The sequence below is a fragment of the Amphibalanus amphitrite genome, unplaced genomic scaffold (assembly GCF_019059575.1).
Source record: "Amphibalanus amphitrite isolate SeventyFive unplaced genomic scaffold, NRLGWU_Aamphi_draft 000078F_arrow, whole genome shotgun sequence".
Lineage (NCBI taxonomy): Eukaryota > Metazoa > Arthropoda > Thecostraca > Balanomorpha > Balanidae > Amphibalanus > Amphibalanus amphitrite.
In genome coordinates this window covers 761040-776205 of record NW_024881574.1, presented here as the reverse complement: position 1 = coordinate 776205, position 15166 = coordinate 761040, and the positions used below count along the sequence as shown (strand labels likewise).

The window sequence follows — 15166 nt, the reverse complement described above, 5'->3', positions numbered from 1 at the left end:
TTCCCGCTATTCGCGAAAAACCTCAGGGGGGGGGGCGGATATCCGCCCCCCCGTCGGTGCGCGGGTTAAGCGCCTGTCGATTGTGAGCATTAGGACAAAGTTATAATTTGTGAACTCAGCCCGTGTGATGCGGCACAGCCTACCACTCCAGGCAAATATTTGCCTGTGAAAAGCGGAACATCATTCTTAAAAAAAAACGTTTTTTTTTTGCAAATTTTCGCAGCGCTTCGCGCCGCCGGTTCGTTAACAGGTCAATAAGAGAGATCGCTACTGTATGCTACTAATGCATAGGCTAAAAGTGCGAATATCAACTTCTATGTTTTTAAGTCGGTCGATACGCCCCCCCCCCTTAAGTAAGAAATCCGTGGCGACGCACTTGCATAGGTGGATTTAACTAAAACTACTGAGCCGAGTGACTTATAACGATAAAGCTTCATCTTATAGAAACGACGAAGACGAAATGCCTTTTGATCTCGACATACTCGCCCCCCTCCCCCGGTCGTCAGAATTTATCCATCAGACCCGTCATGTCGGCCGACCTGTAACCCCCCCCCCCCCCCCACAAAAACGTTCGCCTAGATCCTCCCTTGCCCTCTGTAGAGAGGAGGCGCCCTGTAGAGAGGAGAGGAAGCCCCCCCGGATCCTCCGCCCCCCCCCCCCCCCTTGGCCAAATCCTAGGTACATACGTGCCTGCAAATGTTTCGTGCATTTTGGGAGTATTCGTGTGGCTACACGACCTGCAACTTTAAAAACGAAATTATGCTTCCAATGATATGCAGAATGCAGGGGTTTTGCGAAATACTACAACAGAAATTGTTCTGTGACTGTCCTGTTTTACCGATCACGATCCGCCTACTTTGTCGATACCGCTATCGTGGCCCTAGAAGTAGTCGAGGAGGTCCCTGAAACAGCCAAAAGGGAGCCATTAAACAGTCTACAATCTTTACACAAAAACTTGACCCTTCCGAAATGAAGAGGGTGATTGGTGAAAAGTGAGTACCAAGATTTTAGGAAATTGCAGGGGTACCTCCAAGGACCCCTAAAACAGTTTGCCAAACTAGGGGATAGGAATCTAAATACCATGAATCAATCAAGAAATTGAATCTCTCATCAGCCTTAAGTATAAGAAGAGCCTACATATACCGTTTAAGTGGCATCACTTTGCATTTGAAAAGAGCGGGAACATACACTGCATAAATGTGGTTGCAAAACGTTGAGCCAGAATATAAATACCTACGCCTTATTTTATAAGCCTGAACTTGGATCCAGGGGGAGAGAATAAGTCATATCACTCAAGTCATAGACCCGCTTTTCACCACCATGGTCCACGCTCCCTCCCCCCCCCCGGTCAACACCTTTTCCACTGCTGGTTTCTCCCCCCCCCCGCTCAGCAACTTTCGTCGCCGCCCCACCGGCGCGGCGTCCGGGGTTCAGCCCCCCCAACCTATTTTGCGATCCTACACCCCTGCTTATTTCCTAATCCTGCCCTTGTTAACGGATTTGTGACGAGCTCTTTCCTCACGAGGGCTTGAAAGTTCTTGCTAACAACCACCTCCTTCTGGGAACTCGGACACGGCATGAATGAGTGTCGGAAACCGGTCTTCTTCCGTGAGGGAATCTTGTGGTTTGTGCAGCACGTGCCACCTGTTCACTTCCATTGCTATTCCATTGGATTGTTCTGAGCAGATCCAGGAAAAATAAGAGCGTTGCGGTGCGACGCTCTCCTTGCGTTCCAACGAGCCTGAGCAGGCAACTTCCTAAGGATATCGAAGGGCGTAGGCTGCATGAGTGACTAAACAGTGCGGAGATGAGACTCTTCGTCGATGCACAACGATTTAAAACGTATTCAATATACGTCTGTAATTATGCCTAATATGTTTCATTGATGCTTCCAAGTGCAACACGCAATGCGCACGGTAACAGTAAAAATGCTCGATGCAATGTTGATGGTTAGATATGGACCATATTTGTCAGGCCTACTGGAGTCTGGATATCACGTAAGACGGTTAGCTGCCTGAACAGGAGCGTAATAAGAAATAGTTATGTGGGTGTCGATATTTATCGTGTCCTTGTAAATACACCCATCGTTCCTGAAAGCCATGCGAAGTAACTTTCCTATAGGTGTCCAAGCCAGCTGTCACTTTTTAGCGCTATCCATTGTTTTCATTTTTGCCGTCACGTTTAGCACTTAACGAGTGACACACGTGTGCTATGGATAACACTGCTCGTGTTCACTATCCATGCCCTCGGTACAGCCACTAACCAGTCACAGTTGTACTCGTTCTGTCCGGCTTGCGCTGTAGTGCAGAGTTTTGCGGGAAACAATTGAAATTTTAATTCAAATGTGAAATGGCCCGCCATACAACCTATAATGAATGTAAAATGTCAGAGCTGTGCGATGATAAAACATGTGACTCGATCATGTAAATAACATTTGACTTTACGTTTACGCGATTAATATTGCATGATAACAGAAAAAATACAAATTCCTGTCGTTGTTTGCGTTTAGTCAAAAAAAAAAAATAGGAACCAAAAAGAACACGTAAAAGTTTTAAACAAATACTTAACTTTCGTCACAGACCTCTGTATACAGAGGTCCATGCGTAGACCTCTGTATACAACTTAGGTCTATACTTGCCTACTGTATTACATAGATAAGTCTATGTCAGTGTTCGCCTTAAGTTCACTTTCCTGTATAAAACTACATTCGAATAATTGACGCACCATCCTTACGCGTATTTATTGTTCAATGTCAATCATATTGCCTGTGTACAGTTTCCACATAAATAAATCAGTGCTAATGAAACTCAGGACCTGCTTAGTGTTTGCTTTACCTCTGGTTGAATCGAGAACTCCACCAGCCAGCAAACAGCGGTTTCTTTGACCTGCAGCAGATCCGGTTACCACACCAGTGTACAGCGTATCCCTATAGGCGGAGCGCGGGCTGAATTCTGCAGATCAGACGCGAGAGCGGTATCCTGTGGGTTTTCCCCGGGTCACCGCCGTTCCGGAGTCCGGATGTCTGGGACGTTTTCTCCTTGTGTGGCTCTGATGACTTGCGGTTTGACCCTACTCTGGTGACGCGCGTCCGACTAGGTGAACGCCCAGTGGGGGATACACGCGCATAGCTGGACTTCGTCACATCGCTTACACACCTGAGCATGATTTTGGCTCGCTTTTGTACAATTTGTGCATAATGGTGGTTTGCTTCCGGCTGTCCGATAATTCATTACACCAAAATAGAGTTCGATAGCCAATACTGTCGTCAACTATTACCGATCACGTGAATCTAATAAAAAACCTGTCAGTGTTGTGTGACAATACTGTGATGCTATCAGGTTCATGACGTCTCCACGCGGCACCATGTCGTCACAGCGCTGGGTGCTACTACCGCGGGATGCCCATTGCCTACGCTCTCGCGCGCTTCGGTGATTTCGGGAGCCGGGGACCAAGAAGTGAGAATGCCGCAACGCGGGAATCCCACTGGTGTCGAGGTAACCTTTTCGCCTTGCTTGGTGCAGGTCTACAAAGTCTGGTGTCTCGGTTAGGACCATTGAGCTTAGTGCAGACCGATTGATCAACCTTATCCTGTCTGCAGCCTCCGAACAATCAGTTCGGGGGTGCGCTGGGTCGAACGGGGACACCTTGGCACCCCCAGGGACACCGAGCCAGCGTGACTCACTCGGAGAGCGTGAGTTGTGAGTCGTGACTGTGCGAGGCGTGACGTGACGGCTTCCGCTTTGTGGCTCACGCGTGGCTCAACACACAGAAGGTTGGCGCGGTGTGTCCAGGATTCGGTATCCGGTAGCTTGCTGGGTCCGTATTGTCAATATTAGGCTGGGACATACCCTATAGCAGGGGTCGGCAAATGGTGGGGCATGCCCCCTTTGGGGGTAATGGCGCCATTCGGCGGGGGGTAATGAGGGCCTCTGAGAAAGCCTCATCTTTTTTTTTAGAATTAATGGCTCCATTGATGGGACGGACATCGCAACTGTTGTGCCCCAGGATTTAAAAATTAGTCGAGGGCAAACGCACAAAGCATGAACTGATCAGCTGGCGCATGCCAATTTTCATGTACATAGCTGCTCACCATTCCGTACAGTCGCGCAAAAGTAACTGCCATGTATTAGCCGGCGCTCGCCTGTTGGCGTTTTCACAGTCACTAACGCAAGGGAGAGGAGTTGTCCATTGCACCCTGACCCGAGCATCTCGGCCTCTGAGCTGGAGCTTTGCAGAAAAATTGAGCGTGCTGCCCGTGAAGATAGGCAGCCGCTGCTACCCAATTTAAAGGTCCTTGGTCATTTGGTGACCTTCCAGAGGTCAATGACAAGTCCCGAGTAAATCGGCTCTTGTTGTAACTTCTTGAAGTGAGATTTTGTGGACTGCCATGATCTCAAGAAAGATCTCACAAATCAACGGTTATTCGGGTTAAGGTCATGCCATTTTCAGGACAGATAAAAATGATCGGCTCGAGGGTACAGTTTTTATGATCCGACCCTTTTAACGTGATCTATTCCCCAAAAATACACGCTACCCCTATTCGTATGGGGGTTAACCCGCGCCCTGATGGGGCTCCTGGGTATCCACGCCCTGCTGGAGGTGGAAGTTGAACCCCCTCCCCCCTTCTAACTTGTCTCCTGGGTCACTAGCGAAACGCCGTAGTCGGCGTTCGAAAGAGAGTAAGACATGATGAAGGAAAACTATGGCCACTTTTTAGGTCAAGTCAAAGGTCAGCTCACCAGAGGTCATCGAACGTAAAATTTCGCCAATTTTCAGGTCAACCTTTGACAATTTTCGACAAACTGGCCTATAGCTCAGGAAAGGATAGAGCTACAGAGCTGCGGAAAAACGCATTCGATAGCTCTCTTAACGTTTTTTTTTCTGATGACGCCCTCAGATTTAACCTAAGAATAACGATTTAGCCTACGGAGACAAAAATGGCTAAAATGTACGTTTTTTGCTGATAAAATGTACGTTGTTTGCTGATAGTTTTTCTTCAGTAGCGTTTCACTCAGAACTTGCAAGAGCTCACTTTTATCAGCATCGTGCTCCCCCCGTCGAGAAGCATCGAAGGTCTTGTTGCACATCAGGTGATCCGTGTCGTCGAGCTAAACACATCTAAGGTATTTTCATCGCTCTGGCATGCCTTTATCAAAAGTTATTAGCGAAAAACTATTAGATGCCGTTCACGACTTGAAATGACCTCAGGGACATAACAGCGGGGTTACGGGTGCAGTTTTCCGGCTCAGTGGTCATGTTTCCTTGTGATTCAGTGCTTCACAGTGCTAGGAATGACACTCATCCAAAAGAGGCGTCTTTCAATTTCTACCATTGACTTTGCGACCTCTCCCATTGATAACGAGAGAGGGCGTGAAAGTGAGCTGACCTTTGGTCACCTACATCAAATATCCGAGATACAAATTTTGTACATGTTTTGTTGCCTTTGTCAATTCCTGAAAGTTTGAAAGAGATCTGTTACTCTGTGTAGCTACAACAGGCGTTACAGTCTTTACTGAGGTGAGGTAACTTGACGTGATCTGGTGACCTGACTTTGAGCGACTTTGGTCTGAAATTTTCACAACATGTGCAGACAAAATGCATGACAAAATGTGACAAAATGGTGGCGCTCAACTTTTTTGAGATATTTGCGAGAAACCGCAGGGGGGGAGCCTGTGGTTTCTCGCAGATGTGGTACCCAAAGAGTCGCGGAAAAGTATGGAATTTTAGTAACCATGGTTATATCACCAATGGGGTCTGGCAGGTGGGGGTAATGGCGCTGCTTGGCGCCAAAAAAGGGGGCACGACCGCGGAGGACCTGCCGACCACTGCCCTATATAGGGTGTGCCTTTCGGGACCGGTCTATCTCTTCGAGATAGTCCCGTGGCCTCGGAGAAGTCCTTCCAGTTCTTGTCGCTCTTGAGCATTTGAACGTCTCCTGTATTAATGGGAAAGCATTGCCCAGCCGCATCTCCGTACGCATCAGCTGGACGCAGGCTGCGTGGGAGTTATTATCTGTTGCGTGTCTAGTTAGCTGCCGCCCTAGTTAGTTCTTCCGACCCTCCATTTCATGTACTGCGATCTCGGGCTAGCGACCTCACGAGATCACTACCTACGTGATTGATTACCGACACTCTGAGGTAACTCAATCATCTGTTCGAGAGCGCTGAAGGCGCTCCCGCTGACTTCGCCCTTGGGAAGGCCGCCACACTTTCAGCTGCTGCTGCCGCCGCCGCTGTCGCCCTACCCGGAGGCTTGGAGTGGCCCCGCGGCATTCATCTGGGCCAGGGCCGCCGCCGCGCCGCCGCCGCCACCGCGCCGTCGCGCCGCAGCTGTCAACAACGCGCCGCGAACGCACCGCTAATGGGCGGCGATTGCGGCGCCGTGCGCGTCACGCATCAGTAGCGCACTGTTGCGTCGTCACACGCCGCAAAGTGACGCGCCGATTTGGTTTCCGTCGCGTCATGTCTGCCCGTCTTTTTCTTCACAATACGTGAGGCGTGGTAGCCGTCACTGCTGCCGCAGGGAGGGAGATGACAGATCGCTGTACCTCAGGTCTTGAACTGTCTTGAACCTTGTGTATTTACATATTTGACGTATTGCAATGAAAAGCCATGTTCCATGGATTTGCTGTGAATAAAGTATCTGTATCTGTATCTGTATCAGGACCGGTTTTCAAATCTCGCGATGAGAATTGAGTCATCACACGCGATACACTCGTAACGTGTTGTTTTTGTTTACGTCTCCACGCTGCTGATGACTATCTCTAGAGCGACCACACATCTTACGGGCCAGAAGGCGAAGACGTGGGTGGAAGTCGTGGTGGAACGGACGTGGGACGGTTCCGCGCAGATGATATCGCGATCAATAGCTGTGATTTGTGAGCGCACGCAAGTCGGGGTCATTTCCCGAAGTCTACAATGATACATTATCTGCGAAGCTTCGGTGACTGGTGGGCGGATACCTGATACCTGTCGACCAATCTCAGCGAGAAACAGCAATTAAGAATGACAAGTACATAGAGAGTAGATCGATGGCTCGGCAATTCGACTGATGTGGACGGCTGTTTGCGGATGCCGAGCTGCGTTTGGAGATCAATAGGACTGTAGGCATACGTCCGAGTCTATCCGGCTTTTCGGAGAACGAGGGTGTTCTACAACCGTATTAGCTTCGGGAACCATATAACTAACTCCACTTATAATCATGCTACTACGAATGCAAAAGAAATAAAAGATGACGCCGACGAGGCAAAATAATCATTTTCTTTAGCAGTACAGGTATACCTATGTTTGTCATGATCGCTTTTTTCTCTCGCTTTCACAACATCAAGCCAATGAGGTCTATGGTTTCTAATCTTCCCAGATTCTATACCTGTATTTTGCGTCGTCCCGAAGGCTGAGGTCTGTACCTCTTCTGACCACGCTGACGATCCGTGTCGCTCTCCCGTTACGCAGGCGGAAGTCTGAAAGCACCTGTTGTGGCCGCGCTGACGACTCGTCCCCTCTCTATCCACAGGCGGAGGTCTGTACCTGGTCGGTCTGACTGGTCTGTACGGCGTGGAAATGCCCATCCTGAACACCTTCCTGTTCGCTGCCCTCATCTCGGCCGTTGACCCCGTGGCCGTGCTGGCCGTCTTCGAGGAGATCCACGTCAACGAGATGCTCTACATCGTCGTCTTCGGCGAGTCCCTGCTCAATGACGCCGTCACTGTGGTAAGTTTCTGCGCGTTCTTATATTTATGTGTAGGTATATTTTGCATGGATATATCTAACACTCTTGAAATAGTTAACGCAAATAAAAAGTTAGGTGTTTGTGTTCTGTAATTTCGCTTCTCTGATTCCGTTACGACCCTTTTCGTTACGAGCCCGTCCGCGGACCCACTGCGTGGCTTATTCGATAAACGTTCGACAAGTTTCGGTCCTTTCGCTGCCCTGAGCTCGGGAACACCCTGCATCAGCTCAGCACGTTTCCCAACACCCATTGTGGCGACATTACGTCACCCCATCGCATTTCCATTCACTGCACCGCTTCGGGCTACGGTCCCTGGCTGCGAATGGCCGCGGGGCATGACGCTACGGACCGGTCACCGCTCGCCCGTTTGGTTTGCCAGGAGCTTGTGGGAGTCCCACCAGACTGCCGGGAGCCGGGGAGGGGGAGGGGGAGGGGGCGGAAGCCTCGCCCAACTGTGTCATGTCAGGTCGACAATGCTGGCTGAGTCATAGCGGCAGGGGAGAGCCGCTCGTCATACATGTAGGTGCTGGCCGGAAGGTCAGTGTGGGATGCATACCTACATGGGTCGTAAACGGGAGTCGCGCAGGCACAAAGTGCACAGGCCGGATATGAGAGCCGTGCAAAGCACTGCAGTGGGGTAGTTCTGAGCAGTGCAGTGCAGTACAGTGCAGTGCAGTAAAGTGTGTCCAGAGGCGAACACAATTGTATGGGAGGGCACACACGTGGAAAAACGAGGACTGCATGGACGGATGCAGACACAGGTGGACTGGCTACAGACACCACTGTATGGATACGGAATGCGGACACTAAGCTGCCATGGTAACAATACAATACGGATCCTGTTCGGGTTCTGCAGCAGACCATGCCATCGCTGGCGCCTGGCAACCATCTCGAGCCGGGTGAATGCTGGCTTGGGTAGTTACAAATTACGTAATATCTTATTTTATGATTCAATCGGATGCTTTTTGCGTGATTCGAACGGGCACCTTTAAAATTAACTTTGTGTGTATATGAAAGAACATTTTAATTGTGTTTTTTTAACTAAAATATCGTTTTCACTGTTAATTGTCCATACATTTTGTTCTCTATACGTTTCGATAAACCAGCAAAGGATGATGTATAGGGCCAGATGGAAATGTCCCGGTTCAAGTACTTGGCGACTCATAATCGAACCAAATTGCGTCGTATAAGGCGCTTTGAGGTAGCAAGCGTAACAGCGCTATCGATAATCGAACAACAATTAGCCGCCATCGGGTGGTCTGATACCATCATCAGCTATCCCTGGCTAGAAAAATGTTGCATATTAGTGCAGAAAACCGGCACTTTTTGGTTTTCAAGTGCCTGTGATTTTCTAAACCGATCCGTTATACTCATGGTTTTATTGTGTGCATTTAGAAATAAATATTTTGATACTTATTCCACTGAGCTAAGAGTGAGTTTCACTGTGCTCCAGACCGTTTCTACTTTCTGTGGGCATGTCAAAGATAGAAATCAGACATGGCAAAGCATCATTTTTACATGGTGGTTGAGTGGCTGAATAAACAATGGGTGGTAGGTATTAGTTACGCTGAATTTTCTGATGCACAGTTGCATATTATGTAAGAGGAATTGCATGCAATTGCACTAGCGGATGATGAATGTACGTGGAAGACATTGTTTCAATTCATGGTTGACTTGTGATTCAGTATTTGATTATTTTATTGCCGGTTTACTGCAAAAAAAGCGGAAAGCGGAAAGTATCGCGATCCACAGCTGTTCAATGAGTCAACAGTAGCAATGCAGGCGTCCCATGCAGTGCAAAAAATGTAGATCATCACGCGGTTTCAAATAGCTCACGGTAGGCTGCATGACTGGTGTATGTTGCCTGTTCCATCTCTTCATACAGCCAGTTCCGAATATTTACAGCGGCAGCTTCTAACAATTAAGGGACCGGAATTCATGGAGTTTTCTTCTCTTGTCTAATCTACAAGATTTGAATATTCATAATTCATTCATTTTACACATTTACGTTACGGTAACATTTTAAAACATGAGTAGCTATGAGAAGACCCTGTATAGTTAATATGTCTATGGGTACTGGCATATAATATCAAGCCCACTGGCACCGCATAATCACCTAAAAGTTTGAATCCCTGGACATAACACTGTCACCTTCATACCAAACCCTTCAGCAGTTCCTCGTCCTCTGATTTACCACATCCTCTCCCCCTTCTCCGCAGGTGTTGTACCACATGTTTGAGGCGTACGTGGAGATGGGTGAGAACAACATCACTGCACTGGACGTGGCTGCCGGTCTGCTCAAGTTTCTGATCGTGGCTCTGGGCGGCACCCTGGTCGGCATCATCTGGGGCTTCCTCACCGCCTTCGTCACCAGGTGAGTGTGGTGGCTGAAGGTTGAGATGGTGGGGGAGTGCGGTGATGTCGTTTTCTCCTCAATGCCTTCGTTGCCAGAGTGAGATGACTCGACGGAGAAGGGCCAGGGCTGACGGGAAATGACATCACTGTCGCCGATGGAAATGGTGCAAACTGCAAATATTATTTCAGGTGATATTGAACAGATTGTTAACAAATTGTCAATGCTGTTATTGGTTTGCTATTATGCTATTTTCATGTAGGGTAGACCGGGGCAAGTCGCCCCGCCGAGGTAAAACGCCTCACCGATGTTTCTCGGAAGTGGCAGATTTCTGGGGAAACATCCTCTCTTCTATAAAACGTGCACTATATGATCATTATATGAGCAGACTGGAAAGAAATTGTGTTGACTTTTTCGGGCGATATAGCCAAAAATGTGTTTTTTGAGTGATTTTTATGTTTTGTTGTCAGATTATGCATCATGGCGTTCTTTTATGGTCCACATCACGTTAACGACTTTTATGTATTTTGAACAACTATTGTTTAACGCTTATCATGCCGGGTTGGTTCGTGTTAAATTATGTCTTGCTGGAGTGCAAAGCGTTGTTCTCTGACCGAACTACGTGATGGGGTAAAACGCCCCAGTAGGTCGCGGGGCAAAAAGCCCCATGGGGCGTTTTACCCCATGTGTTGTTCGGGCTACCCACTTTCTAATGTTCGGTAGCTGGCGAACAGTAAGTTTCTATGCCCTTTTGTGTATTTTTCTCAGCAACTGGATGGCAAAGGAAGCATTCTGTAAACATTTGCATTGCAATAATTTATTATTTGGTTCTTTGAGGCAGGTGAAAAACCTGCTCATACCTACAATAGTGTCATAGCTGAACACCTGACAGGATGGAATGTGCTAACTTCAGTGCCGTGCCTCCAGAGGTCTAACGGACCTCTCATATAAGATTTAGCCAACTACCATGTTTAATCTTTAATCTAGAGTATGGGGCTTCTTGCCCCAGGCCGTGGGGCGTTTTGCCCTGGGGCTGGGGCAAAATGCCCCATTTGCAGTTGCTTCACAAATCGCTTCCTAGCTGGGAGTCCGATCATAGGTGAAATAATTTGAGGGGTGGAATTTAAAGTAAAATGTCCAAAGAACGCATTGAGCACAAATTTAGCCTTCCAGGTCATGTGGGACAAAAGTTATGTAGCAAAATAAATTATCTGGGGCGTCTTGCCCCAGGCTACCCTACCCAGTTTTATCAATGACATAATGTGCATTGTGCAACTGGGCCGCACATGCCCTTTGAAGTTTGATTTTACCCAAAATGAACTAAGCTAAAATAACCTAAACTAAACCATCTGCTTTCAACTCGGCCGACGCCGTCGTTGCCGTTGCGTCGTCACCGTTGCGTCGTCACCGTCGTCGTCGTTGTTGTTGCGTGTCTCGTAACCCCGTCACAGAGCCAATCTGCCGGTGCCGCGGTGAGCCAGGGATCACCTGGCCCGCCCCGGAGGTGCTAGGAACTGGGTCACGCGGCGGCGGCCCGAGCGAAGGTGAGGCTGCGGCCAGGCTCTACTCGGCCTTGCCTTGGTCGCCGTTCGGCCGTGATCGAGCCGTGATGATGCGCGCCTGCAGTCGTTTCCGTGCCGCCGCCGCTGGCGACGGTCGGGTGCCGCCGCGGGTGATGGTTGTCGGCCCTGACCGACGCCGTGTGTCATAGTTTGGCGTCAATGGAGCGTATGAGAGGTGGCCGAGACGGAGACGTGCTCACGATGAACGCTAGTGGTAGTTACATCGCTCATACGGGACCCTGTTGAATGTACTAATCGAACTGTGTGCCTCTGTATGCAGTTGAAGCAGTCTAACAAGGTGATAGGAGTGAATATTGCAGCAGGTTTATAGACAATATTGACGAATGAACCGATAGGGAAGGTTCAGGCCCGTTAACGAATGCAGTTTATGTTTTGAGGTGTCAAATGTACGAGCCTTTATTGCGGCAATATAATCCAAAGTTCATGACCTTTCCGTTTGCACCGGCCCTGGTATTGTCCCCTGGGACCTCCAATGCACTGTTTTGACATTTAAGTTGACAATATGTGACTTGTCGGGATAGGCTATCGCAGTGCGGTAAAAATACGCTTCAGTTTTCGCTCCTTCTGAGTTTCCAAAGATGGTTCATGTGACAAGCACCTCTATAATTCGTGAACGAATAAAGCAAGGTATTGAAGGTGTCAGCTGTTAAGTTCATACAGAACTCATCCAAGAGATCCATAGAATCCAATGAAGTGAGATAGAGCATCACTGTTTCACTCTAAACATTACTGAGTAAATCTAATTCGACGGTCTCCTTGCTTAGCTGCGCCATAGCTACTGTGGTGAGGTTAGTTATTTGGTTAACCGTGATATAACAGGAGGATTAAGAATAAATGATCACGAAGAGCTCATTCTGCGTAACAATCGACGTCTTTTTGTCGGATACGTAATGATCTATGCCCAATGGACTAAGAGCGACGGTTGACGAAATTGAAATAGACGGTTCTTCATGTCTTGAGACGGCTTACCAAAATTTCGCGGAACTGAATAATGGGACCCACGATCCGGTCTGCTTACACCGGGTGAGGTGTTTATTTACCTGGGCCAAACTACTTTCACTCTAGGTGGAACCACTTCATTAATTATTCCCAGACACTTGTTGATGTAACAACGTAAACAAACATTATGCGTTGGAAATAGCCCATTAACCTTGGATGAACTCATTCGAAGAAACTACAATTTGAGATAATAAAGTGATGACGATTTGACTCAGCTCATCTCCGCCATGCCCTGCCGACTTCGCAGCTGTATCATGTTTCTACATATTTTTTTACGAACCAACTGTCCTGCGCAGCAAAGCTTTCCTAGACATAACTAGACGTAACTAAACAATCATACTTCATTATACGGTATAAGTGCTTATATAAGCAATAAATATACCGTGTACCTAATACGGTATAAGTGCTTGCTACTTCGATAATGACTTTAGTGAACTTTTTTAGATTGGTTTGTCTACTGTTGGATTTAATTACAGCTAAATGTCTTTCTCGGCAGGTTCACCAGCAGCGTCAGGGTCATTGAGCCTCTCTTCGTCTTCATTATGTCCTACCTGGCCTACCTCAACGCCGAGATCTTCCATCTCTCCGGAATTTTAGCGTGAGTATCTGCCCGAGTTGAATGGGTTCGACATCATTGTCGTGTGCCTCTTGAGCGAGAAGTGACAGATTGGCTGCCACTTGTCATGAGGCGAAGCGTTTTTAATTTACCGACATTGAATATGCACAAATGCCATTGCATATACCTGCATGCGCACAAAAGTCATGTTTGGCATATCATAAAAAAATCCACAATGATTTCAAGGGCCCCTTTCAAACAAGGCTGTCACTGCCGCTTTTCGCCCTTCTGGGCCGACACTTTCCTCCTCTCCCCATCTCTCCCCATCCCCTTCCACCAGCCTGTGGGATCAGCCAACCTTTTACCGTCCTACCTCCTCACCGATCGTACCGGGTCTCGACCTCACCGATCGTACCGCGTGTCCCGACCTCACCAATCTTACCACGGGTCCCGACCGCACCGATCGTACCGGGTCCCGGGGCCCGACCGCATTACACCTCAGAGCACCGCGACAAACACGATTTAGATGCCGACCGCTGATGGGCGGGTCCTTGGAGCCCTCTGACCAGCCATTGAGGTCCCTCTGACCAGTCACTGAGGCCCATCCGACCACCCCTTTGACTGTCGTGTGCCGCTTGGGAGGAAGTCGCCCGTATCAGACGGAGTGGGCGAGGGATAAAGACAGACCTTACAAGACAGCAGGATGGGGAGGAGCGATGTTTACGCACCCCGTTGTGCGTGGTCCCTTGCACGGTTCGACTGTTTTTCTTGACCGGCTCGAGTGGAAAATTTTGGAATTGATGAGTTGGGTCGATTGTTTTCAAGTGAAGGGAAAGCAAATGATCATCGATCAGTATCGAGAACACTAACAACTTAGGTTTGTGACACGGTGTTTTGGCAAATTGTTAGACGGTGTTTGATAACATTGTTCCTGAAGAAAAAAAAAACAGACGTGATGCAAAAGAAAAATCAAGCGAATACAAGTGCGAGAGTTTATGCCTCTATTGATGATGATACTGAAGCTTAAATGTTCCTTTGAATGTAACCAATTGCATAGTGAAGGGTCGTTGTGGTGACATTCACCCGAAGCATCAATAATTACGGAGCGAGCGAAGCGAGCGGAGTCTTACGTAGAACAACGGAAATTTCTGAGTATGAGCGGCCGGCCGGCCGGCCGTGTGGAGGCTTTTGCGAGGCTTATATCTCAGCAAACACTTGACCGATTTACATGCGGTAATTTTTGTAGGGTAGCTTCATTCCTTCTACCAAGTATTGGACTATTCCCGATGCATGTGGGTGACCCCTTATGCACGTGCCACGTGCAAAACGAAGAGGTGTCACTTTTGTAATTGTTGCAATATCTCGGTAACTACTTGGCCGATTGCTCTGAAAGTTGGCATGTAGGTAGGCACCCACTAGGCACTGCATATCCATGTGCCAGAGTTGGGGTGCCGCTGCACGTGCGCACGTGCAGGGGTCGTTTCCAGATCTCGAGAACGGCTGGACCGATGGCGTTCAAATTTGGTACACGGTTAGGGACCGGTTAGTAGGGTGCCGTGCACAAGTCAGTTGGGACCCATTTTGCACGTGCGCACGTGCAGGGTGCCGCTCCCAGATCTCGAGAACGGCTGGGCCGATTGTGCTCAAATTTGGCACATCGCTAGAAACCGGTCAGTAGGGTGCCGTGCACAAGTCAGTTGGAGGTACCCCCTCGAAATTTCGCACGTGCAAGACTCACCCCTCGCTCGCTCCGTTAGTCGCCCCAAAAGGCGCTATACTGGTATTATCACTTATCAGTTATCACACACATAGCTGACATGAATCTATGATTCATGTGGTATCTATGCTAAACAATATTATTTGGATCGTCGGCAATGTTTGCGAAGAATCATATATGTAATATTGTTAATGGACTTCGTTTCGTACTAAAACAGTCTATGTTATGTC

General features: G+C 48.4%; 1 protein-coding gene across 1 annotated transcript in view; it reads left to right on the top strand.

The window, feature by feature from the left end:
- Window positions 1-15166, top strand: part of LOC122379452 (Na(+)/H(+) exchanger protein 2-like) — a 69524-nt gene that overhangs the window by 42765 nt on the left and 11593 nt on the right. The window contains exons 4-6 of the mRNA XM_043361689.1: window positions 7513-7709; window positions 9948-10102; window positions 13160-13261. Coding sequence (XP_043217624.1) covers window positions 7513-7709; window positions 9948-10102; window positions 13160-13261 — 454 coding nt within the window. The remainder of the gene's footprint in view (window positions 1-7512; window positions 7710-9947; window positions 10103-13159; window positions 13262-15166) is intronic.